Below are 19,539 nucleotides of genomic sequence, written 5' to 3'. Positions count from 1 at the left end.
TTTCTACCTTATTCCTTCATTTTAGCGAGGGACACCTTCTAGGAGCTTCCTGAGAAAAGATGCATAAGGATTATCTTCTTGTGAGTTCCTTTTTTCTACTCTCATATTTCATTGTTTTTTTTTTTTTTTTTTTTTTTTTTTGAGACAGAGTCTCGCTCTGTCACCCGGGCTGGAGTGCAGTGGCCGGATCTCAGCTCACTGCAAGCTCCGCCTCCCGGGTTCACGCCATTCTCCTGCCTCAGCCTCCCGAGTAGCTGGGACTACAGGCGCCCACCACCGCGCCCGGCTAATTTTTTGTATTTTTTAGTAGAGACGGGGTTTCACCGTGTTAACCAGGATGGTCTCGATCTCCTGACCTCGTGATCCGCCCGTCTCGGCCTCCCAAAGTGCTGGGATTACAGGCTTGAGCCACCGCGCCCGGCCATCTCATATTTCATTGATAGTCTGGTTGGTATGTTAGTCTGCTAGGGCTGCCATATAAAATGCCAAAGACAGCGTGGCTCAAACAACAGAAATTTCTTGTTCATAGTTTTGGAGGCTAGAAGTGCAGGATCAAGGTGTCAGCAGGTTTGGTTTCCTCTGATGCCCTTTTCCTTGACTTGCAGATGGCTGCCTTCTTGCTGTGTCCTCACATGGCCCCTCCTATGTCCAAATTTCTTTTTTTTTTTTTGGAGACGGGGTCTTACTTTGTTCCCCAGGCTGGAGTGCAGTGGCGCGATCTTGGCTTACTGCAAGCTCCGCCTCCCTGGTTCAAGCCATTCTCCTGCCTCAGCCTCCCAGGCTCCCGCCACCACACCCGGCTAATTTTTTGTATTTTTAGTAGAGACGGGGTTTCACCATGTTAGCTAGGATGGTCTCGATCTCCTGACCTTGTGATCCACCCGCCTCGGCCTCCCAAAGTGCTGGGATTACAGGCGTGAGCCACCACACCCAGCCCAAATTTCCTCTTCTTAAAACGACACCAGATTGAATTAGGGCCAACTCTAAGGTCTTATAACTTAATTGCTTCTTTAAATGGCCCTATCTGAGTTACTGGGGGTCAGAGCTTCAACACAGAAACACTGGAGGGACACAATCCAGCTCTTAAGAGTTGGTACAGAATTTTAGGTTGGAAAAAATTTCAGAATTTTGAGGATATTGCTCCACTATCTTCTAGTTTCCTCTGTGTCCTGCTAAGATGATGTCCCTTTTTTGGGAGACAGGGTCTTACTGTTACCCAGGCTGGAGTGCAGTGGTGTGATCTCAGTTCACAGCAGCAGCCTCTGCACCTCCCAGGCTCAAGTGATGCTCCCAACTCAGCCTCGACGTAGCTGGGACTACAGGTGCGTGCCGCCATGCTGGGCTAATTTTAAAATTTTCTGTAGAGACAGGGTCTCCCTATATTGCCCAGGCTGGTCTCAAACTCCTGGGCTCAAATGATCTTCCCGCCTCAGCCTCCCAAAGTGTTGGGATTACAGGCGTGAGCCATGGCGCTTGGCTGATGATGTCCTTGATCCATGGTGATACCTCTGTTCTCTCTCCAGAAGCTTTAGGATCTTTCTTTGCCCCAAAGTGGGGCTATTTTGATTCATTTTGCTGGAACTCAGTGGACCCTTCAAATCTGCGAACTTGTGTCCATCTTTGGGGAAACTATTTCCCTGATGATTTCTGCTCCTTTGGTTTCTGTGGCTGTTCTTCCCACAAATCCTCTACTATTTAGATGTTGGACTGGGAAGCTTTCTGACTCTGGCCTTCACTTCAGAGGTAACAGTCTAGAGTGCTACTGGAGTCGGGCCTCCAGCCTTCTGGGGTGGGGGAGGGAGGGTAATGCAGCTCTAACTGCTTAGTAACAGAGTTCTGTCATTAGTCCCTCATTTCTAGAGGTGCCTTTTGAGAATTCTACAGTCTACACACAATCTACACAGAACTGCTTCTAGGCTTTTTATGATCTGCTAAGGTACCCTGGGTTTTCAAAGCCTTGTAGTTGCCTCCTCTTCCACTGTCTTTCTTACCTCATGACCTTTAGCCACAGCCTTAGTGGGGCTGCAGGATGGAGTAGAGCTAAATGTGTCTTCAATCCCATCTTTAAACATATACTTCTTAAATACATATTTATGGTCAAACAGGCCTGCTGTGCCCACCGGCCTACCCTGCCTTCTGTAAATTTGCAACAGTCAGGTCACAGTCAGCCTGGGGGATGTCCCATGCTGAGGTCTTAGGTCTGAGTCAGGCACTGGCTTTTAGTGAGAAAGGCAGCCTGTAGCTGGTGAAGCCTGGATGGTGCCTGAAGGAGGGGCTGGAGGGTGAGGTCTGATTGGCCACTGTTTGCTCCTCTGGGCCTGAAAGGTCTCAATGCTGTTTCAACTTGAACATTGAGCCCAGAAGTGATTGTGAGTAGGACCAGGTGTGCAAACTTCACAGTGGTCTCTGTCCCCAACCACCCCAAGTGCTAGAGAGAGTTCGGTAATCAGGATGGGCCAGGGATGGGTCCTATGTAGCAGCTGGCCCTGAATGGGTGACTCAGTACATCTGCCCTTGGCCCTACTCCTGGATCCTCAAGGGTCCAATCCTTTGAGAAAAGGAACCAGGAAAGCGATGGGTCTGAAGTGCTGGTGTTCTAGAAATCCTCATCACACAGAGGTGACTGCGTTCCACTTGCTGCTGGGCCTGGCCTACTCCCACAAAGTGCCCATGTCTATAGGATGCTCAGCCCTTGCCTTCCTCTGTCCCACCACCACCCTGCTCAGCTGGAAGGTACTTCCTATATTTGAAGTTCAAGGTCTCTGTTGGAAGATGAAGCCCACCCAGGGCACACAGTTCTGTGATAACAGAGCCTGGAGTCAGCTCTAGAGCAAGACAGAGGTCCCGACCCCCATGCTGCAAGTCTTCTGTTTCACACACCTCACACCAGCACTACAGAAAAAAACAGGACACCAGGGAGCAGAGGGACCCCAGGAAAGGGAAAACATCACAGATACCCTGATGTGGTTTGGCTGTGTCCCCACCCAAATCTCATCTTGAATTCCCACGTGTTGTGGGAGGGACCTGGTGGGAAGGAACTGAGTTGGTGGAAGGTAACTGAGTCATGAGGGCGGGTCTTTTCCGTGCTGTTCTCGTGAGTGAATAAGTCTCATGAGATCTGATGGTTTTATAAGGAGATGGTTCCCTGCACCAGCTTTTTCTCTGCGTGCTACCATCCATGTAAGATGTGACTTGCTCCTCCTTGCCTTCTGCCGTGATTATGAGGCCTCCCCAGCCATGTGGAACTGTAAGTCCATTAAACCTCTTTCTTTTGTAAATTGCCCAGTCTCCGGTATGTCTTTACCAGCAGCTTGGAAACAGACTAATACACACCCCTACTCAGAATGCCAGGAACCTCAGTCATCACTAGCAAATAAATCTCCTCATTACCAACCGAGGAAATACACTCACCTCTTCAACCTTTTTGACAAGGGGACGTGAATTTCTGATGAAAGTTATCTTACCAAGTTTAAATTCATAATTGGGAATTCCTCTGTAAGAAGAGAGAGACAAGGAGAAATGTTATTTCCAGGAAAAAAGGACTAAAATTCATTTATGACAGTGAAGAGGAATGCAGAAAAGATGCTGCTGCACCCCACCTGGGCCCTTTGGTGCTTCCTGGCATCCTCCCAGGAGGGAAGCAGAAGGTAACTGGCTTCCTGGTTTAGTATCAGCATTGGGTATAGGGCCAGGGGCTTTAGGCTCTGTACCTGTCTATGGAGAGGGGTCATCTGAAGGATTGGGAAGCCCTCACTGTCACTGTCCTGAGCTTCACAGAACCCCCTGAGGTGGCTAGACTCTCACTCCAGTATTCTCCTGATTTCACACACACAACAGACAACTGACACACCTCAGCCCTGCCCCTGCCATCATGGCCACCAGAGGAAGGGTCTGCTGTGGGTCCCTGGACCCAGCAACAGAAGCACATCTGAGGTAGCTCCTCAGGGAACTTTCAGGAGAACTAAGATAATGTGACCTGATTAATAATTCAAAGTCACAAAACAGGAAAATAGGCAGATCACCAAATAGGGACCAGAAGGGTTTTGAATAAGAGACAGATCTGATCAGACGCACATCTTCGGAAAGCCACTGGGGGCAAGAAGACGCTGAATTGAGGTATGGAGTGAGGCTGGACCACAGTGGTACTGGGGGTGGCACTGTGGAAGGAGGGACATGTTGTGCTCCACCCCACCAAGGAGAGCAGGTAAGGGTAAGTCCCTTGGGCCTACTGACCCAGGCTTTGTCTCCAGAACTGGGGTGAGGCTGCCCCACCCCAGAGGGCTGGCACAGATCCTCCTCCTGTCCTGAAGGACAGCCAAGACAGACTTACCTTTTAATATCTCCAGGCTTGATTGGGGAGGGGCTGGGCTCCACCCCTTTCTTCTTTCCATCCAGTCTATTGCCAGAGCCGGAGAAAGCCTAGACAGGAAGCAGTTGAGTCATATAATGAGCCCAAGTGTGAGGACAGATATGTCCTTTGCTTGGAGATCACTGCAGGGATGTGAGCTGGGGTGCTGTGCAGACCCTTCAGGACCGAAGCCCTGACTCCTCAGCTGCTGGGGTGCTGGCAGCTGAGAACTCTGCCCAGTTCCTCAGGGGGCGGCCATGAGCTGAAGAGAGCCACTTGGCCAAGGGCAGCCAGCAGTCAGTGTTAGGTTAAAAGGCCTGACCCCTGCCTCTGCAGGGCCACCCAGTTCAAGCTCTGTGGGTGGGCTAAGGTCACTGTTGTGACTGCCCCATAGCTCAGCTTCCCATCATTCTGCTGTCTCTGCTGCTTCCTGGCACCTCCTGCCACCTCAGTGCCCACACATGAGCCACCTCCACCTGTTTCCCACGGAGCCTTGCCAGTGGTTATGCTAAGGGTCATGTTTGCAACCCACATGGTACAGGCAAAGAAAAAAGGAAACATGATTTACAAGAGAGAGAAAGCAAATGTGGTAACGTTTGGTGAACCTAAGGGAAGAGTATATGTCTACTGTACTATTTAAACTCTTCGGTAGGTTAGAAATTCTTAAAAAGCTGGGCTGCCTTATGGGGCTGTTGGGAAGATTCCAGCAGAGAGTAGATATAAAAGTGTTTGGTAACTGAGCAAGTGGTAGATTTGCATGCATGTGCACAGGTACCCAGAGGCCCAGCCCCTGCTGATGTCCATCGAGCATCATGAAGAACAGCTTGAGTGAGTGCTCTAATTTCAAGGAGCAGAGGGCACAGCAACGTAAGTCAAGTGGTCTGGTACTCACGCGGAAGCCCAGCTCTCCAGCATAGCCACTGTGGCCGGCTTCACCTTCCTGACAGAGAAAAAGAAAAATAGGTGAGCTCCTCAGCGGGAACACCCAGCTTCCCTCTCATCCCCCACCCCCAGCTAGAATGTCCCCCGGAAGCATGGCTGGAAGGGACGCAGAGGATATGACACCAACACCAGCAGAGGCCACCCACGAGTCACTACCAGGAACTCAAAAGCAGCATGCAGCAGGACAGCAAAGGACACTGGGGATAACACTTACTGTCGACTCCTCATGCTGGACTTGTCTTTCGGGTTCTTTGTAGCCCAGGGGAGCATCAAAGTCCACCTGTGTTTCCAGGATTTTAAAAGTAAAATATTCAGACATGGCCACCCTTGGCTTCCTTATCTTTTTTGCTTTTAATTGAGACAATTATAGATTCACATGCAGTTTTAAGAAATAATACAGAAAGATGCCTTGTACACTTGCCCAGTTTTCCCAACGGTAGCATCTTACAAAATTACAGTAAAGTATTGCTGCTAAGATATTAACACTGGCACAACCCACCACTCTTATTCAGATTTCCCAGTTTTACATGTTTTTGTTTATGTGTATCTTTAGTTCTACACAATGTAATCACTGTGTAGGTCCATGTATCCACCACAGTGGAGATGTAGAACAGTTTCACCACCACTAGGATTGCCCATGTTGTCTTTTTATAACCATACCCAGCTGTCTCCCAGCCCCCTCCACCAGTCCTAAGCCCTGGCAACCCCTAGTCTGTCTTCCATTTCTAAAGCTCTGTCACTTTAAGGATGCTATATAATGAAGTAACTTTTTGGGATTGGCCTTTTTTGCTCAGCAGTATTGCCTAGTAATACAACCAGGATGCTGTGTGCATCAGCACTTCATTCCTACTCAGAAGGTTCAGCACGCTTCCTTAGCTCTTAAGAATATTCACTCCTCAGCCAGGCGTGGTGGCCCATATCTGTAATCTCAGCACTTTGGGAGGCCAAGGTGGGTGGATTACCTGAGGTGAGGAGTTTGAGACCAGCATGGCCAACATGGTAAAACCTCGTCTCTACTAAAATACAAAACTAGCCGAGCATGGTGGCACATGCCTGTAATCCCAGCTACTCGGGAGGCTGAGACAGGAGAATCGCTTGAACCTGGGAGGTGGAGGTTGTAACCAAGATCAGGCCCCTGCACTCCAGCCTGGGCAACAGGAGTGAAACACAGTCTCAAAAAATAAATAAAAAAATAAAATTCACTCCTCAACAGGTCAGAGCTAACCATGGCAGCACTGGCAACACTCTGTTGCCTCAACTGGCCCTGAGATAGATGACAAGGTCACAGTCTCCTCATGATGTTCTGACAGCATCTTCCTCCTCTTTGCCCAAAGAGTCCCAGGGGCTGTTTGATGCCCTCCTGACACCCTGGCCTGCAGTGGTCACCAAGTGCCCATCCTCCCAGGGCCCAGGCTCACTGTAACTGGACAGAGCCACTCACGTTCATGTCACACTCAATGATGGACACTGCCTTGTCAGGTTTGGTCTCCATCACACGCAGTTCGTAGATCTGTGGGGCAAACACAGAAATCAGTTGGATGGTTTCCTGGCAGCACTGAAGCTGTCGCTGTCCATGTTACTGTGGCTCTACCGGCTCCCGCGAATGACACAGCATTCACGCCCACGACACAACCTACAGCTGCACTTCTTGCTGTGACAACACTACCATAAGGGACAGGCTGCCCTGTGCCCATCGCAGAAGAGATGCTGTTCCCCAGATGTGGTTCAAATTAGACAAGGTAGTTATACAGCTAACTGCAAAAGACACTAACAATCTCTAACTCAGAAAGTTCACTTCTGGAACTTTACTATTTATTTTATTTTTAGACAGAGTCTTGCCCTATTGCCCAGGCTGGAGTGCAGTGGTGTGATCTCGGCTCACTGGAACCTCCGCCTCCTGGCTTCAAGCACTTCTCCTGCCTCAGCCTCCCTAGTAGCTGGGACTATAGGCATGCGCCACCACACGTGGCTAATTTGTGTATTGTTGTAGAGACGGGGTTTCACCATGTTGACCAGGCTGGTCTTGAACTCCTGACCTCAGGTGATCTGCCCACCTCGGCCACCCAAAGAGCTGGGATTACAGACATGAGCCACCGCACTTGGCCTTCAAAATTTATTCTAAGTAAATAACTAGCTATTCCCAATGAGAACATTCTAAGAAGGCTCATACCAATGTCACTAATGCCACTGTACAGATGCGCCTTGACTTACGATGGAACCGAGTCCCATAAACTTATCATAAGTTAAAAATGTATTAATACTCCTAACCTACCAAACATCATAGTGCAGCCTGCCTTAACCATTCTCAGAACACATACGTTAGCCTAGAGTTGGGCAAAATCATCTAATATAAAGCTTATTTTATAATCAAATGTTGAATAACTCATGTAATTTATTGAATACTGTACTGAAGATAAAAAACAATGGTTTTATAAATATTCAAAGTATGGTTTTTACTGAATGTGTATCATGTTTGAATCATCACAAAGTTGAAAAATTCTAGGTAGAACCACGGTCAGGGACTGTCTGTATACTCAAAAGGCAGCTGAATTATATTTGTTCATATATAAATTTATAGTTATACAACAGTATGCTATGCAGCCAACAGGAAAAGAATTTTAAAACCAGTCATGTTGCTTGTGTCTAAGATGACCTCGCGAATGTAAAAAATGCACATGAAAAATGTCCAGAAGCAGGGCTGTGCATATTGGCTCACACCTGTAATCCCAGCACTTTGGGAGGCTGAGGCAGGCGGATCACGAGGTCAGGCGAACGAGACCATCCTGGCTAACATGGTGAAACCCCGTCTCTACTAAAAAATACAAAAACTTAGCTAGGAGTGGTGGCAGGCTCCTGTAGTCCCAGGAGGCTGAGGCAGGAGAATGGTGTGAACCCGGGAGGTGGAGCTTGCAGTAAGCCGAGATCGCACCACTGCATTCCAGCCTGGGCGACAGAGTGAGACTCCATCTCAAAAAAAAAAAAAAAAAAAAAAAAACTTCCAGAAGCACAGAAATTAAAAGTGGCCCTATCTACTTTTTCCTGCATCATTTCAGGTTCTTTGCTTTTATCTAAAGTCTGTCTTGCTTTTATTTTTTTGAGATGGAGTCTCGCTCTGCCACCCAAGCTGGAGTGTAATGGTGTGGTCTCAATTCACTGCAACCTTCGCCTCCCAGGTTCAAGCGATTCTCTTGCCTCAGCCTCCCAAGTAACTGGGACTACAGATGCATGCCACCACACCTGGCTAATTTTTGTATTTTTAGTAGAGACGGGGTTTCACTATGTTGGCCAGGCTGCCCTTGAACTCCTGACCTTGTGATTCACCCCCCTCGGCCTCCCAAAGTGCTGGGATTACAGGCGTGAGCCACCGCGCCTGGCCAGTATGTCTTGCTTTTACAATCATTTAAAAAAGTCTGGATAGTCCCACCATTAAAAAAAAAAAAACCTAAGCAGGGCCAAATCTACTTTTAAAAGTGTCGTAATTATTGAATAAACAAGGAATAAAAAGGATCTGTCATTGTGTGGATATACTACCATTTATCCACTGAGCATCCGGCCTGTTTCCAATCATTTTGCGATGTTAATGACACTACTCTAAACATTCAAACATGTCTCCTAGGGCTTGGCTCAAGCTTCTCTACCGTTTTTATGTGTTCAAATTGCAGGCCACAACCAATCAGTGGGTCATAAAACCAATAGGGCTGCAAGCAGAACTGAAAAGGAAAGAATTGAAGGACAGTACCCTAGAAGTACCAGAATATATTGCATTTAGTAAGGATAAATATGCCTGTGACATTTTCCATTTACTTTTATGTATTGGCATAATATTAAACACTTTTTTTTTTTTAACTATGGGACCACTTTTCTAGGTTGGTGCTCCTCAAACTACCTGGGAAGACCTAGTTTTTAAAAATGTGCAGTCTGCTGGACTGCCACGTGGTCCTCTTGCACAGAAGCAAGACACAACACACACCAAATGCCCAGAGTTCACCAGGACAAGGACCGGTTCTGTGGCCATCTGTGTGGAGGTTACGACAATGCCAAATTGCTATACGTTTCTAAACATTCACTTTTGACTCCTGCTTCCCCCAGGCCCTGGCAACCACCATTCTTTTTTTTTTTTTTTCCTTGAGGCAGGGTCTTGCTCTGTCCCCCAGGCTGGAGTGCAGTGCCATGACCCTGGCTCACTGCAGACTTAACTGATCCTCCCGCCTCAGCCTCCTGAATAGCTGTAACTATAGGCACATGCCACCACACCCAGCTAATTTTTAAAATTTTGCATTACTTTTTTGTAGTGACAGGATCTCACTATATTACCCAGGCTACTCTCAAACTCTCGGGTTCAAACAATCCTCCGGCCTTTGCCTCCCAAAGTGCTGGGATGCCAGGTGTGAGCCATGGTGCCCAAGTGATTCTACTTTCTGTCTTCCATGAATTTGACTACTCTAAGTACCTCATGTAAGTGGAATTGTAGTATTTGTCTGTCTGCATCTGGTTTATTTCACTGAGCAGAATATTCATCCATGTGGTAGCATGTGTCAGAATTACCTTCCTTTTTAATGTTGAATAATATTACATTGTATGTGTATACCACATATTATTTACCCATTCATCTGCAATTTATTTTTTACTGTGGTGTGAGTTAGGAACTCAATTTGTTTTTTCATCTTAGGAATAGTCAATATCCTAGATTCCCCAACCCCAGTATCTCCTTTGCCTGATGACATCAATGTTGCCTCAGTGGTGGACCAAGATTCTTTGTATATAAGGCTTTGTTCCACTGGCCTACTTGTCTACTGCAGAACCAACGCCAAATGGCATTTTAACTACTGGAGCTTTATTACACTAAGCTGCCATATAGAATCTTCCTTATATATGACTAGATTCTTTTGTCAATATTTTATCTACAATCTATATATCTGTATCAAGTGACAATGATCTGTAATTTACCTTTCTCCTATCCTTGTGTGGTTTTGGTGATCAAGGTTATACCGACCTCAGAGAATGAACTGGGGAATATTTTCTTTCTCTATTTTCAGAATATCCAAGAGCAATTTATTTCTTGAGTGTGAGGAAGAACTTGCATATATAACCATCTGGGCCTGGGTTTCCTGGATTAAGATTTTTCTGACTGAATTACTTGACTGGCTATACAATTATTTAGGCTGTTTGTTTTTTTTCTTTAGTCAAACTTCAATTATACTTTCCTCTAGGAAATAATTTATCAATGTCAAATAAGTTGGCTGATTTCTTAGTATAAAATTTTTCACAGTTGTTTTATCTTTCAAGGTATCTGCTTTATCTAAGTCATTTTATACCTTTTTAAACATTCAATATGTATGTAGACTTTTCAGGGTTTGCTTTTTTTTTGTTTGAGGCAAGGTCTCGCTTTATCACCTAGGCTGGAGTGCAGTGGCACGGTCACTGTTCACTGTAACTTCTGCCTCCCGGACTCAAGCGATCCTCCCACTTCAGCCTCCCGAGTAGCTGGGACTACAAGTGCATGCCACCATGCCCAGCGAATTTTTGTATTTTTTGTCGAGATGGAGTTTTGCCATGTTGCCCAGTCTGGTCTCAAACTCCTGGACTTAAGTGATCCACCCACCTCAGCCTGCCATATTGCTGGGATTACAGGTGTGAGCCACCACACCCAGCTTCAGCTATCTTTTTAAATTAACTTTATTGAATAGTAAACAGAAAACTTCAATTCCAAACAACTCTCTCAACAGAGTGAGTCTAGGCTGGGCGTGGTGGCTCACGTCTATAATCCCAGCACTTTGGGAGGCTGAGGCAGATGGATCACCCGAGGTCAGGAGTTCAAGACCAGCCTGGCCAACATGGTGAAACCCCGTCTCTACTAAAAATACAAAATTAGCCACATGTGGTGGCACATGCCTGTAGTCCCAGCTACTTAGGAGGCTGAGATGAGACAGGAGAATCGCTTGAACTCGGAGGCGGTAGCTGAAGTGAACCAAGATTGCACCACTGCACTCTAGCCAGGGTGAGACAAAGAGAGACTCTGTCTCACAAAAAAGGAGAGTAAGTCTTTACTTACTCTTTTCCAACATTTTAGATGTCATTTTTTAAGCTTCGTATATTAAACATTATAACTGCTTTATATGGCAACATTTACCCTGGCTTCATATTTGCCAATTTATTTTTTCCCTATTCCTTCTTGCTTTCCTTCTAGGATAATGCTTATTCCTAAAGTACATGCTTTTAAAATTCCATTGGTAAATAACCTCTCTCAGATTTGGTTCATGTGAAAATATTTTTACTTTGCCCTTATTCTTTAAGGAAGGTTTTGATGATAGTTACTTGATACTGGCTGTAACTGTTGCTATTCAAAGACCTGCTACTTGCTGTTCTTCTGTAGATACTGTGTTTTCTCCCTGCTTAACTCTCTGTATTTGGTATTTTCTACCTGTAGCTTATTCTGTTTGTTATACATTATAAACTTCCTGTAGTGATGGGCTGACCACCAATTCTAAATCAATTTCAGTTATCATCTTTTCAGATTATTGCAATTCCTCCATTCTTTCCTACTAGGATTGCAACGGGCATGTTTTCTCAGTGTCTTCAACATCTCAAGCTCTCGTATATTCCATCCCCTTGCTCCTCTGTGTGAAATTCTGTTATTTATTCAGATTCATCATCATTAACTCTTTTATAGCTGTTGTTTAACGTTTTGTTTTTCAAATCTTTCTGGTTATTTTTGATAGCCTTTTGTTGCTTGCTATTATAATTCCATTTTTAAAAATATCTTTGAACATTTTATATCTAATTATTTTACATTTGTATCTAGAAATTCTAATGCTGATTTCCTTAGGGATCTAATTTTTATTGTCTCTGCTTTGGTTTGGTTTAATTATGCATTCTTGTTTGCTTGTTCAATTGACAGCAATCCCAAAGGCTTAACTAAACTGGAGTGCTTTTTCCAGAGAGGATCTGTGTTTATTTCTCCTGAGACAAGGACAACGCCCACCTCTGTGTCTATTTTACTGCTTGTAAGGGTTCCAGTTCAACCCTGATCTCCGAGTCTGATCTCCCACCAGAGCACTGATACAGCTATCTGCCCTCAGGGCAACCCTGCTTAGAGTCTTTAAAATTCTCTATAAGCACAACAGTACATATCTAGTTTTCCCTACTTCTAAAAGTGGAAATTCAAACCTGTGTTTCAGTTCTACATATACTCTATATAATCTACCCTCCCTTACAGTGCAAAGTGCCTGTGAGCCACCACAGGTGTCCTTTATCATCAGTTTATATATCCTTTATCATCAGTTTAGGAATTATATTTAGTATTACTACCTTAACATTAAAAACAGTAACATTAAACTGCCTGCAATTAATTATAAAAGCTTAGAGTATTCAGTTAAGGTAAACGACACCTAAAATGTTTTCCACAAAGCTAAATGGAACAAGATTATTTCTTAGTTTATTAAAAGAAAAAAATAAAGTGTGATTTGAAACCCACAAAACTGAAAAATAAGGTCAGATGCCTCAAATACAAGGAAACTGCCAGAGAATAAGCTGGATCCCTGCACTGACACCAAGGGAGTAACTGGCTGCAGCTGTGACACAGCTGTGACGGCCCAGTCCCTGAGGGGACCAGAGAGTGTTGTGAAAGAGCTAAGTGCTAGCTTCAGGGAAAGCCCAGTCAAGCCAGGCTGTGGTCACTGCTGAACACTAAGGCTAGCCCTGGCAACAGCTCTCTGGGAGGGTCAATTGTCAACAGTCACAGTGAACAGGGGCACCCATAGTACTGTGCTCCATGCCTGTGGTAGGACAGCCTGATGGCAGGACTGCCAACTATTACATCCTCCCTCAGGCATGTTCCCATTGGTAATAGGAAAGTGAATGCCTTCTTGAATTTTGGAGTAAGTCCCGTCATTTCACTTTACAGTTAAATTGTCTAGATCCAGACACCTAAACAGCATAAAATCAGGGATGGAAACAGAGGCATTCAGACCTGAGAGACTTGTGTCAGAAAGGTCAAGCCTAGAGAAGCTGCGAAGTGAAAACCGAAGCTGAAGAAAACAGGAGGTGGTGGTGGAGGAGGATGTGGGCTCCCAGGAGGAGAGGTGAGCTTAGGAGGTGTTGCCCTAAGGCAGAGCCAGGCTCTGCTTCTCAGATGCCACAGAGCACTTGGCCCCACTGAAGGGCCTGTCAGCTTCTGTGGGGCAAGGATCCCAAGAACAAGGACCCAGCAGGGTTGTTACTGTGTCTCCACAGCCCCACAAAGGGCTTAGGTTAGATTAGAGGTGCAGTGGGGACCTTTCAAACCAAGATAGAACCAGTAGCCACCAAGGTACACAGAGCTATGACTAACAAGTCTATCAATATTTCCCCGTAAATGCAATCTATCCTCAAAACAGAGTTACCAAATGAATTAGGCCTCTAAATATGAACCCGGGAAAACTTAATAACCAAACAGTAGGCGGTAATTAGGTGATAAGATACAGGCATACCCCGCTTAAAAAGAAGCCCCATTCAAACATCAGAATGGACACTACAGGTGGCTCTTGTCAGGCATGACCTGCATGAACTGGGCTCACCTTTTCATTATAGTTGATGGCAATCACATCCCCGGTGGTCAGACAGGCAAAGTTCCTAAGTGCATTTTCTAATCTGCAGACACACTCTGTCAAGGCAACATGGCAAGATGGATACCTTAAATCTGAAACAAGTTTCCATGAGGGGTTAGATGATTACTAGTAGGTAGAGACTGTACCATGATGGTACTTGAAACACGAAGCTTTAACACAATGAAGTACTACTTGGCAATAAGAAGGATGGAACTCCTAACATGCAATAATATGGATCAATCTCACAAATGCCAAGCTGGGGGAAGGGGAAATAACCAACCACAAAAGGGCAGTGAGATTCCATCCACACAGAACCCTAAGAAAGACAGATCTATGAGGACAGGAGGTAGTTGAGAGGTTTCTGGGCCAGGGGATCAGGTGGGGACTGGCAGGAAAGGACCTTTTGGGAACATGGAAATGTTCTGGTTACATGGGTGTACACATTTTCAAACTGGCTGAACTGTGTGCATTTTATTGTGTACAAATTATACCATGGGATTTTAAAAAATCCTATGGGAGTACAAAAGAACAAAAAAGATTTAATGAGTCAGATAGGTCCTCTCAAAAGTTCCTCAAAATCAAAGATGCTTTCATTTATACTTTTGTTGTTTCTATCTTTTGAGCTGATAACTTTAGTTAATAAAAATTAAAGAAACCAGCAAATACTTTTTATAACAGTAAAAGACAGTAGAACCCAAATGCCCATACAAGGAAATGTCTATTCATGTGGAATATTTTAACCATGTCTTCCTCATCAATTTGCTGAATTACTTTACATAAAAAGGTCACAAGAAACGTGGCTCCAGAGCCTGTCACTGTGAGAGTCTAACTTGAGGGTGAAAGGGCGAGGCTATCTAGGTTCACCTCGTTCGGTCAAACAGCTTTCCAGAACCACAGCAACTTTGTGAAAAGTGCCTTATGTGGTGAATGCTTTCTTTGCTCCCGCACATGAAGTGCAACGGTACAGAGTGCCCTTCCCTCCACTCCTCCAGTGACCCTGCCAGGGCATCTTCTCTGACTTCTACTGCAGCAGCTGGAGGAGCAGAGCCACAGCCCTCAGGCTGAGAACACGAGGCCTCTGTAGGAGGGCTGGCTCCCCATTTGGCCTCTGCGTACTCTGGCGCCTGCTGCAGCACCAGCTTCCCACTTTCTCTGTTCAGCGCCAAGACTGCTTTCATCCAGACCTCAGCCAGACCAGAAAACACCAGGCTCTCAACTGATGGAAGTGATGCCCTTTCTCCACACACTAACAAGTTAACTGTGCTGACAAAAACAGCATCTGAGATCAACCTGATAAGAAGTCTGCATTGGGGCCGGGCGCACTGGCTCATGCATGTAATCCCAGCACTTTGGGAGGCTGAGGCAGGTGGAGCACCTGAGGTCAGGAGTTCGAGACCGCTTTGGGCAACATGGTGAAACTCCGACTCTACTAAAAATACAAAAATTAGCCAGGCGTGGTGGTGCATGCCTGTAATCCCAGCTACTCGGGAGACTGAGGCAGGAGAATCACTTGAATCTGGGAGGCAGAGCTGAGATTGTGCCACTGCACTCCAACCTGAGCAACAGAGTGAGACGCTCTCTCAAAAAAAATAAATAAATAAATAAAGAGTCTGCATTGCAACACAGGTAAAAACCCTGAGAAAATGGGCAGGGCCCATTCCTGCTCACTGACAGCCAAACAAGCACCTCTAGGTCAGAGCTCTGAAGGACAAGTTAACCAGCTCTTCCCATAGGACATCCCTTTGCCTGTGGGACAGGAGGCTCAACAAGGCCATCGTGTCCAGGACATGGGCAGCATGGGATATACGTGGCCCATATGCATCCAGAGCACAATCAGCAGTACCTTGCTCCTAAGAAAACATCTGGAGAGAGGGCTACTGGGAAGGGAGGCAGCTTTTCTTACCTTTCTGTCCGTGTTGTTCAACTGTTTGTTTTTTTCTCAAGTATGCATTTAAAAAATTAAAAAAAAAAAAGTAGGCCGGGCGCGGTGGCTCAAGCCTGTAATCCCAGCACTTTGGGAGGCCGAGACGGGCGGATCACGAGGTCAGGAGATCGAGACCATCCTGGCTAACACGGTGAAACCCCGTCTCTACTAAAAAGTACAAAAAAAACTAGCCGGGCGAGGTGGCGAGCGCCTGTAGTCCCAGCTACTCGGGAGGCTGAGGCAGGAGAATGGCGTAAACCCGGGAGGCGGAGCTTGCAGTGAGCAGAGATCCGGCCACCGCACTCCAGCCTGGGTGACAGAGCAAGACTCCGTCTCAAAAAAAAAAAAAAGTAGAATGGAGTGGCCACTCTTATGCCATGATCTTAACAAGGCAAATTGGGGCCATGGAGCTAGAGATCTTGATCAGTGCACATAGCACCATCCCGTACCTGCACTGCCTACTTCCTGATGCTGTCAACACATACACCTGGCTTAAGTTCAGAGGTGAACATAAAGAATCCACTAGAACCTGATACCTTTGCTTTCTGCTTGGTGACATAGAAATTGCAGTCATTGCTACCTATTGGCCTGGAGTGAATGAGCTCTCAGGCTGGCATGCAGTGAAGTTCATGGGCCAGTGCATGGCTGGGCAGAGGTACTAGGGAGCCACAGAAGGGGCTGCAGCTGAAGGCAGATGAGCTGCTCCCTCCTTCCACTGGACATACTGTACATCCTGGCTTTGTGCCAGGTGACACAGACCCACTGAAAGAAGGGCTTCATTATGGTCTCCAGGAAGTGTCTGGGAAGTGACAGAGGTGGCCCAGACAGCAACCAGTGCACTTGGCCAGGGTCACGCAGATGTGCTAACTGAACCCCATTATTCTCAAATCACAACTTGAATCACAAATGTGTGATCCCCAAAGCAGACACAGATTAAATACAATACATGATGTTTAACAACTGCCAGCACACTCTCCTTTGTCTAGAAGAACTCTGCTTATTTGAAAAGGATACACGGCTTTGGGGTTGGTGATGTCCAGGAAGTCAGGGCTCTGAGGCTGGAATTTGGAGTAGGTGGCCACTTGAAGGTTGACACTCTCCACCTGGACCAGGCCACCTTCTTCCAAGAGCAAGTTCTGCATCATCTGAAAGGAAGAAGAGGTTACATGAGACTCCTAGAGATGAAGTAGCCTCCACAACCACTGCTCCCTATACACTGGGCAGGCCAGTCTTACTTGGGTCCTTGGAAGACGAACCTGAGGCAAGATAAGTAATTTGTGACACTATGTCAGGAAGGAGGAAAAAATCAAGTGATGTGGAAGAAGGCCAATAAAGGGGTGCTACTGAAGCTCCACAGCTCACAGTGTGAACGCATCTCTGCAGGGCCGCCAGGATTGCTCACTAGCTCCAGGCTTCCCAGGGGCAGAGCATTTTCCTGGAACAGTGACTCACCGTACTTCCAAGCTGTCCCACAAGTAACTAGTAAGGCCCCGGGGCAAGTAGGGCTGCAACTGAGGTAGGACAAAAGCAGCACAAGGCAAGGCTGACCTGGCAATGGAATGGCCCACCACAGCTGAGGCTGCAAGATGGTGACAAGGCCCCAAAGGTCTCTGCTGTGGAGGTTATAAAAATCTGACAAAGCCTCCACATGCCTCTATTAAACAACCCAGCCAGGTAGACGACGGCTGAGGAGTGAGAGGGAAAGAGATAAACAGTGTCCGTGAGTACTGGGTGTGCAGGGAGCCCAGACTCAGGTTAGAGGCTCTATATCTCTTGCAATGAAATTTTGTTTGTCTTATTTGAAACCATCTTAAAAGGAGCGTCAGACATATACACGAGTAGAAAGAGCCACACAAGAAAGCTCCCAAGCACCCAGCCCTGACAGTTGGATAGTGCTCACGTCATGGCTCAGTCCATTGATCGGCACTACCTCACACCCAGTCCCAGGCCACACTAGATGCCCTGAAGCGAATCCCAGGTATCACATCCCTTTAAGAATGTTTCATCAAGAGTGGCAGTGAGAAGGTGACTTTAACAGCCAAGGGAAGAGGGGACTGAGGGCTGTGTCACAGATGAGAGGGAGCTCATGAGGAGGAGGAGGCATGCTGAGGACAAGACTGTGCCTGGGAGGCTGTGCCTAGGCCACAAGAGAAGCCTGAGTGGTGGACCCTGTGGACAGGCGTGCAGAGGACCCTGCGCACTCACGCTGACAGTTGCTTGTCAGGCTAGTAAGGGCAGAAATAGAGGGTGGTCACTCTACTGGATGCCACAGACAGGCACAGAAGGATGCAGAGGCAACTGGCTTTGGTAACTGGGGTTTGGAATCCCCAGGAGTGATGTTCTAACAGGAAGTACTTTAAGGCTCAGAGTCAGCCAGCCGCAGGCCAGGCGCACTGTCCCTCAGGGTAGATTTTTGTAGGAAGTATGTCAGCAACGGGAAGGACATTGGGCTGCAATCTCAAGCCTGAGGGAAGTCTGACCAGGGATGGGGGTCGCTTCCTCAGCCAGAGACAGGACACTGCCATAGGTGATGTGAGGCGGAGAGGCAGAGAGGTCAGACTAGGGCTTGAGGTGAGAAATGGGCTGCTGGAAGAGGCCCGAGAGCACTAAGCAGGCAGGAGGAGCTGACACCTGGCCTTCCCCATGTAGCATTTTAGAGCATACCGCACAATGGGTAGCCGAGTATCTGTGTGTCACAAGCAGCTAGTCCAGGGCTCAGATCTAGGTCGGCAGACAAAGCCTTGGCTGCAAGGAAAAAGGCCAGCACCTATTCCAGGCTGGCTCACCCTGAAGAAGCTTGGAAGCATGGGTGGGAAGGAGTCCACCAACCAGCCCAGAAAAAGCACTGGCTCACACGGCCTCCAAGACAGCAGATGGGGGACACCTGTCACGCCTGCCCATGCCAGGAGCTAGAAGGCCAGCTCAGGGGAAGAGGTGGCCTGATGGCTTCACACCCCAAACCAGCTCCAGGCTACCTAAAGAGGCTTTCCATGGGAGAAAGGGATTCAATTAGTTTCCTGGTCTAAAGCAGCCCAACAGCTTGGACAAGAGGCCACCCAAACTTCAAGTCTATGGGTTAAAGGAAAACCTTCAAAGTACAGTGTATTCCCAGCATCACCACCTCCTCTTATAGGTGAGCCACAGAAGGGACTGGGGAAGTAGTCACTGCCTGACACTTCAGCTACCGAGAGTGGCTTCAGTGACCAGGTGTTCTACCGGATGAGCAGAACATGGCCTCAGGCCCCTGGGGGCACCTGCAGACAAACACAATAGCAAGGGGCTGAGCAGCAAATACTTGGGAGGGCAGGTGAGCCCATCTGGGCTTTGAGGCATAAAAGCCCTCCACAGGCCAGGGTGGGCAGACCTGGTCAGCTGAGGTGAGGAGGCAGCATGGGAAGGCCAGGCACTAGGAGGTGCAATGGGAGTGCAGGGCTCTTGTGGGGGAGACACTGGCCAGGCCCAGACCTTGGGAAGGGCCCTGGGACCCAGGCTGAAGAGAATGCCACTGCCATGGCACCATGGGCAAGGTCACCTGCTACAGGAGGAAAGGGACCTTCAGAATTTCAATTCATATTATTCTTTTCTCTTTTTTTGAGATGGAGTCTCGCTCTGTCGCCCAGGCTGGAGTGCAATGGCGTGATCTCAGCTCACTGCAACCTAAGCCTTCCGGGTTCAAGCCATACTCCTGCCTCAGTCTCCCAAGTAGCTAGGACTACAGGCATGTGCCACCACACCTGGCT

At 47.1% G+C, this 19,539-nt stretch overlaps 1 protein-coding gene and 1 long non-coding RNA gene across 18 annotated transcripts in view; one reads left to right on the top strand and one right to left on the bottom strand.

Annotated features, from left to right (window-relative positions):
- UFD1 (ubiquitin recognition factor in ER associated degradation 1) overlaps positions 1-19,539 on the bottom strand; it is a 30,428-nt gene that overhangs the window by 2,037 nt on the left and 8,852 nt on the right. For 4 of the 17 annotated variants that reach the window (XM_077948636.1, XM_077948637.1, XM_015149642.3 and 1 more), the window contains 7 exon segments: positions 16,814-16,944; positions 13,846-13,918; positions 6,732-6,800; positions 5,505-5,570; positions 5,241-5,288; positions 4,331-4,419; positions 3,412-3,493 (listed from right to left, as the gene is read on the bottom strand). In XM_077948636.1, the coding sequence (XP_077804762.1) occupies positions 3,412-3,493; positions 4,331-4,419; positions 5,241-5,288; positions 5,505-5,570; positions 6,732-6,800; positions 13,846-13,918; positions 16,814-16,944 (558 nt within the window). 17 annotated transcript variants of the gene reach the window in all.
- Positions 9,395-13,184, top strand: LOC144331965 (uncharacterized). The gene is made up of 2 exons (XR_013399623.1): positions 9,395-10,770; positions 11,203-13,184. It is a non-coding gene; the product is annotated as an uncharacterized LOC144331965 (long non-coding RNA).

Source organism: Macaca mulatta, chromosome 10 (assembly GCF_049350105.2).
Source record: "Macaca mulatta isolate MMU2019108-1 chromosome 10, T2T-MMU8v2.0, whole genome shotgun sequence".
Taxonomy (NCBI): domain Eukaryota; kingdom Metazoa; phylum Chordata; class Mammalia; order Primates; family Cercopithecidae; genus Macaca; species Macaca mulatta.
Note: the sequence above shows the minus strand (reverse complement) of the source record. Positions and strands in the feature narration are given on the sequence as shown.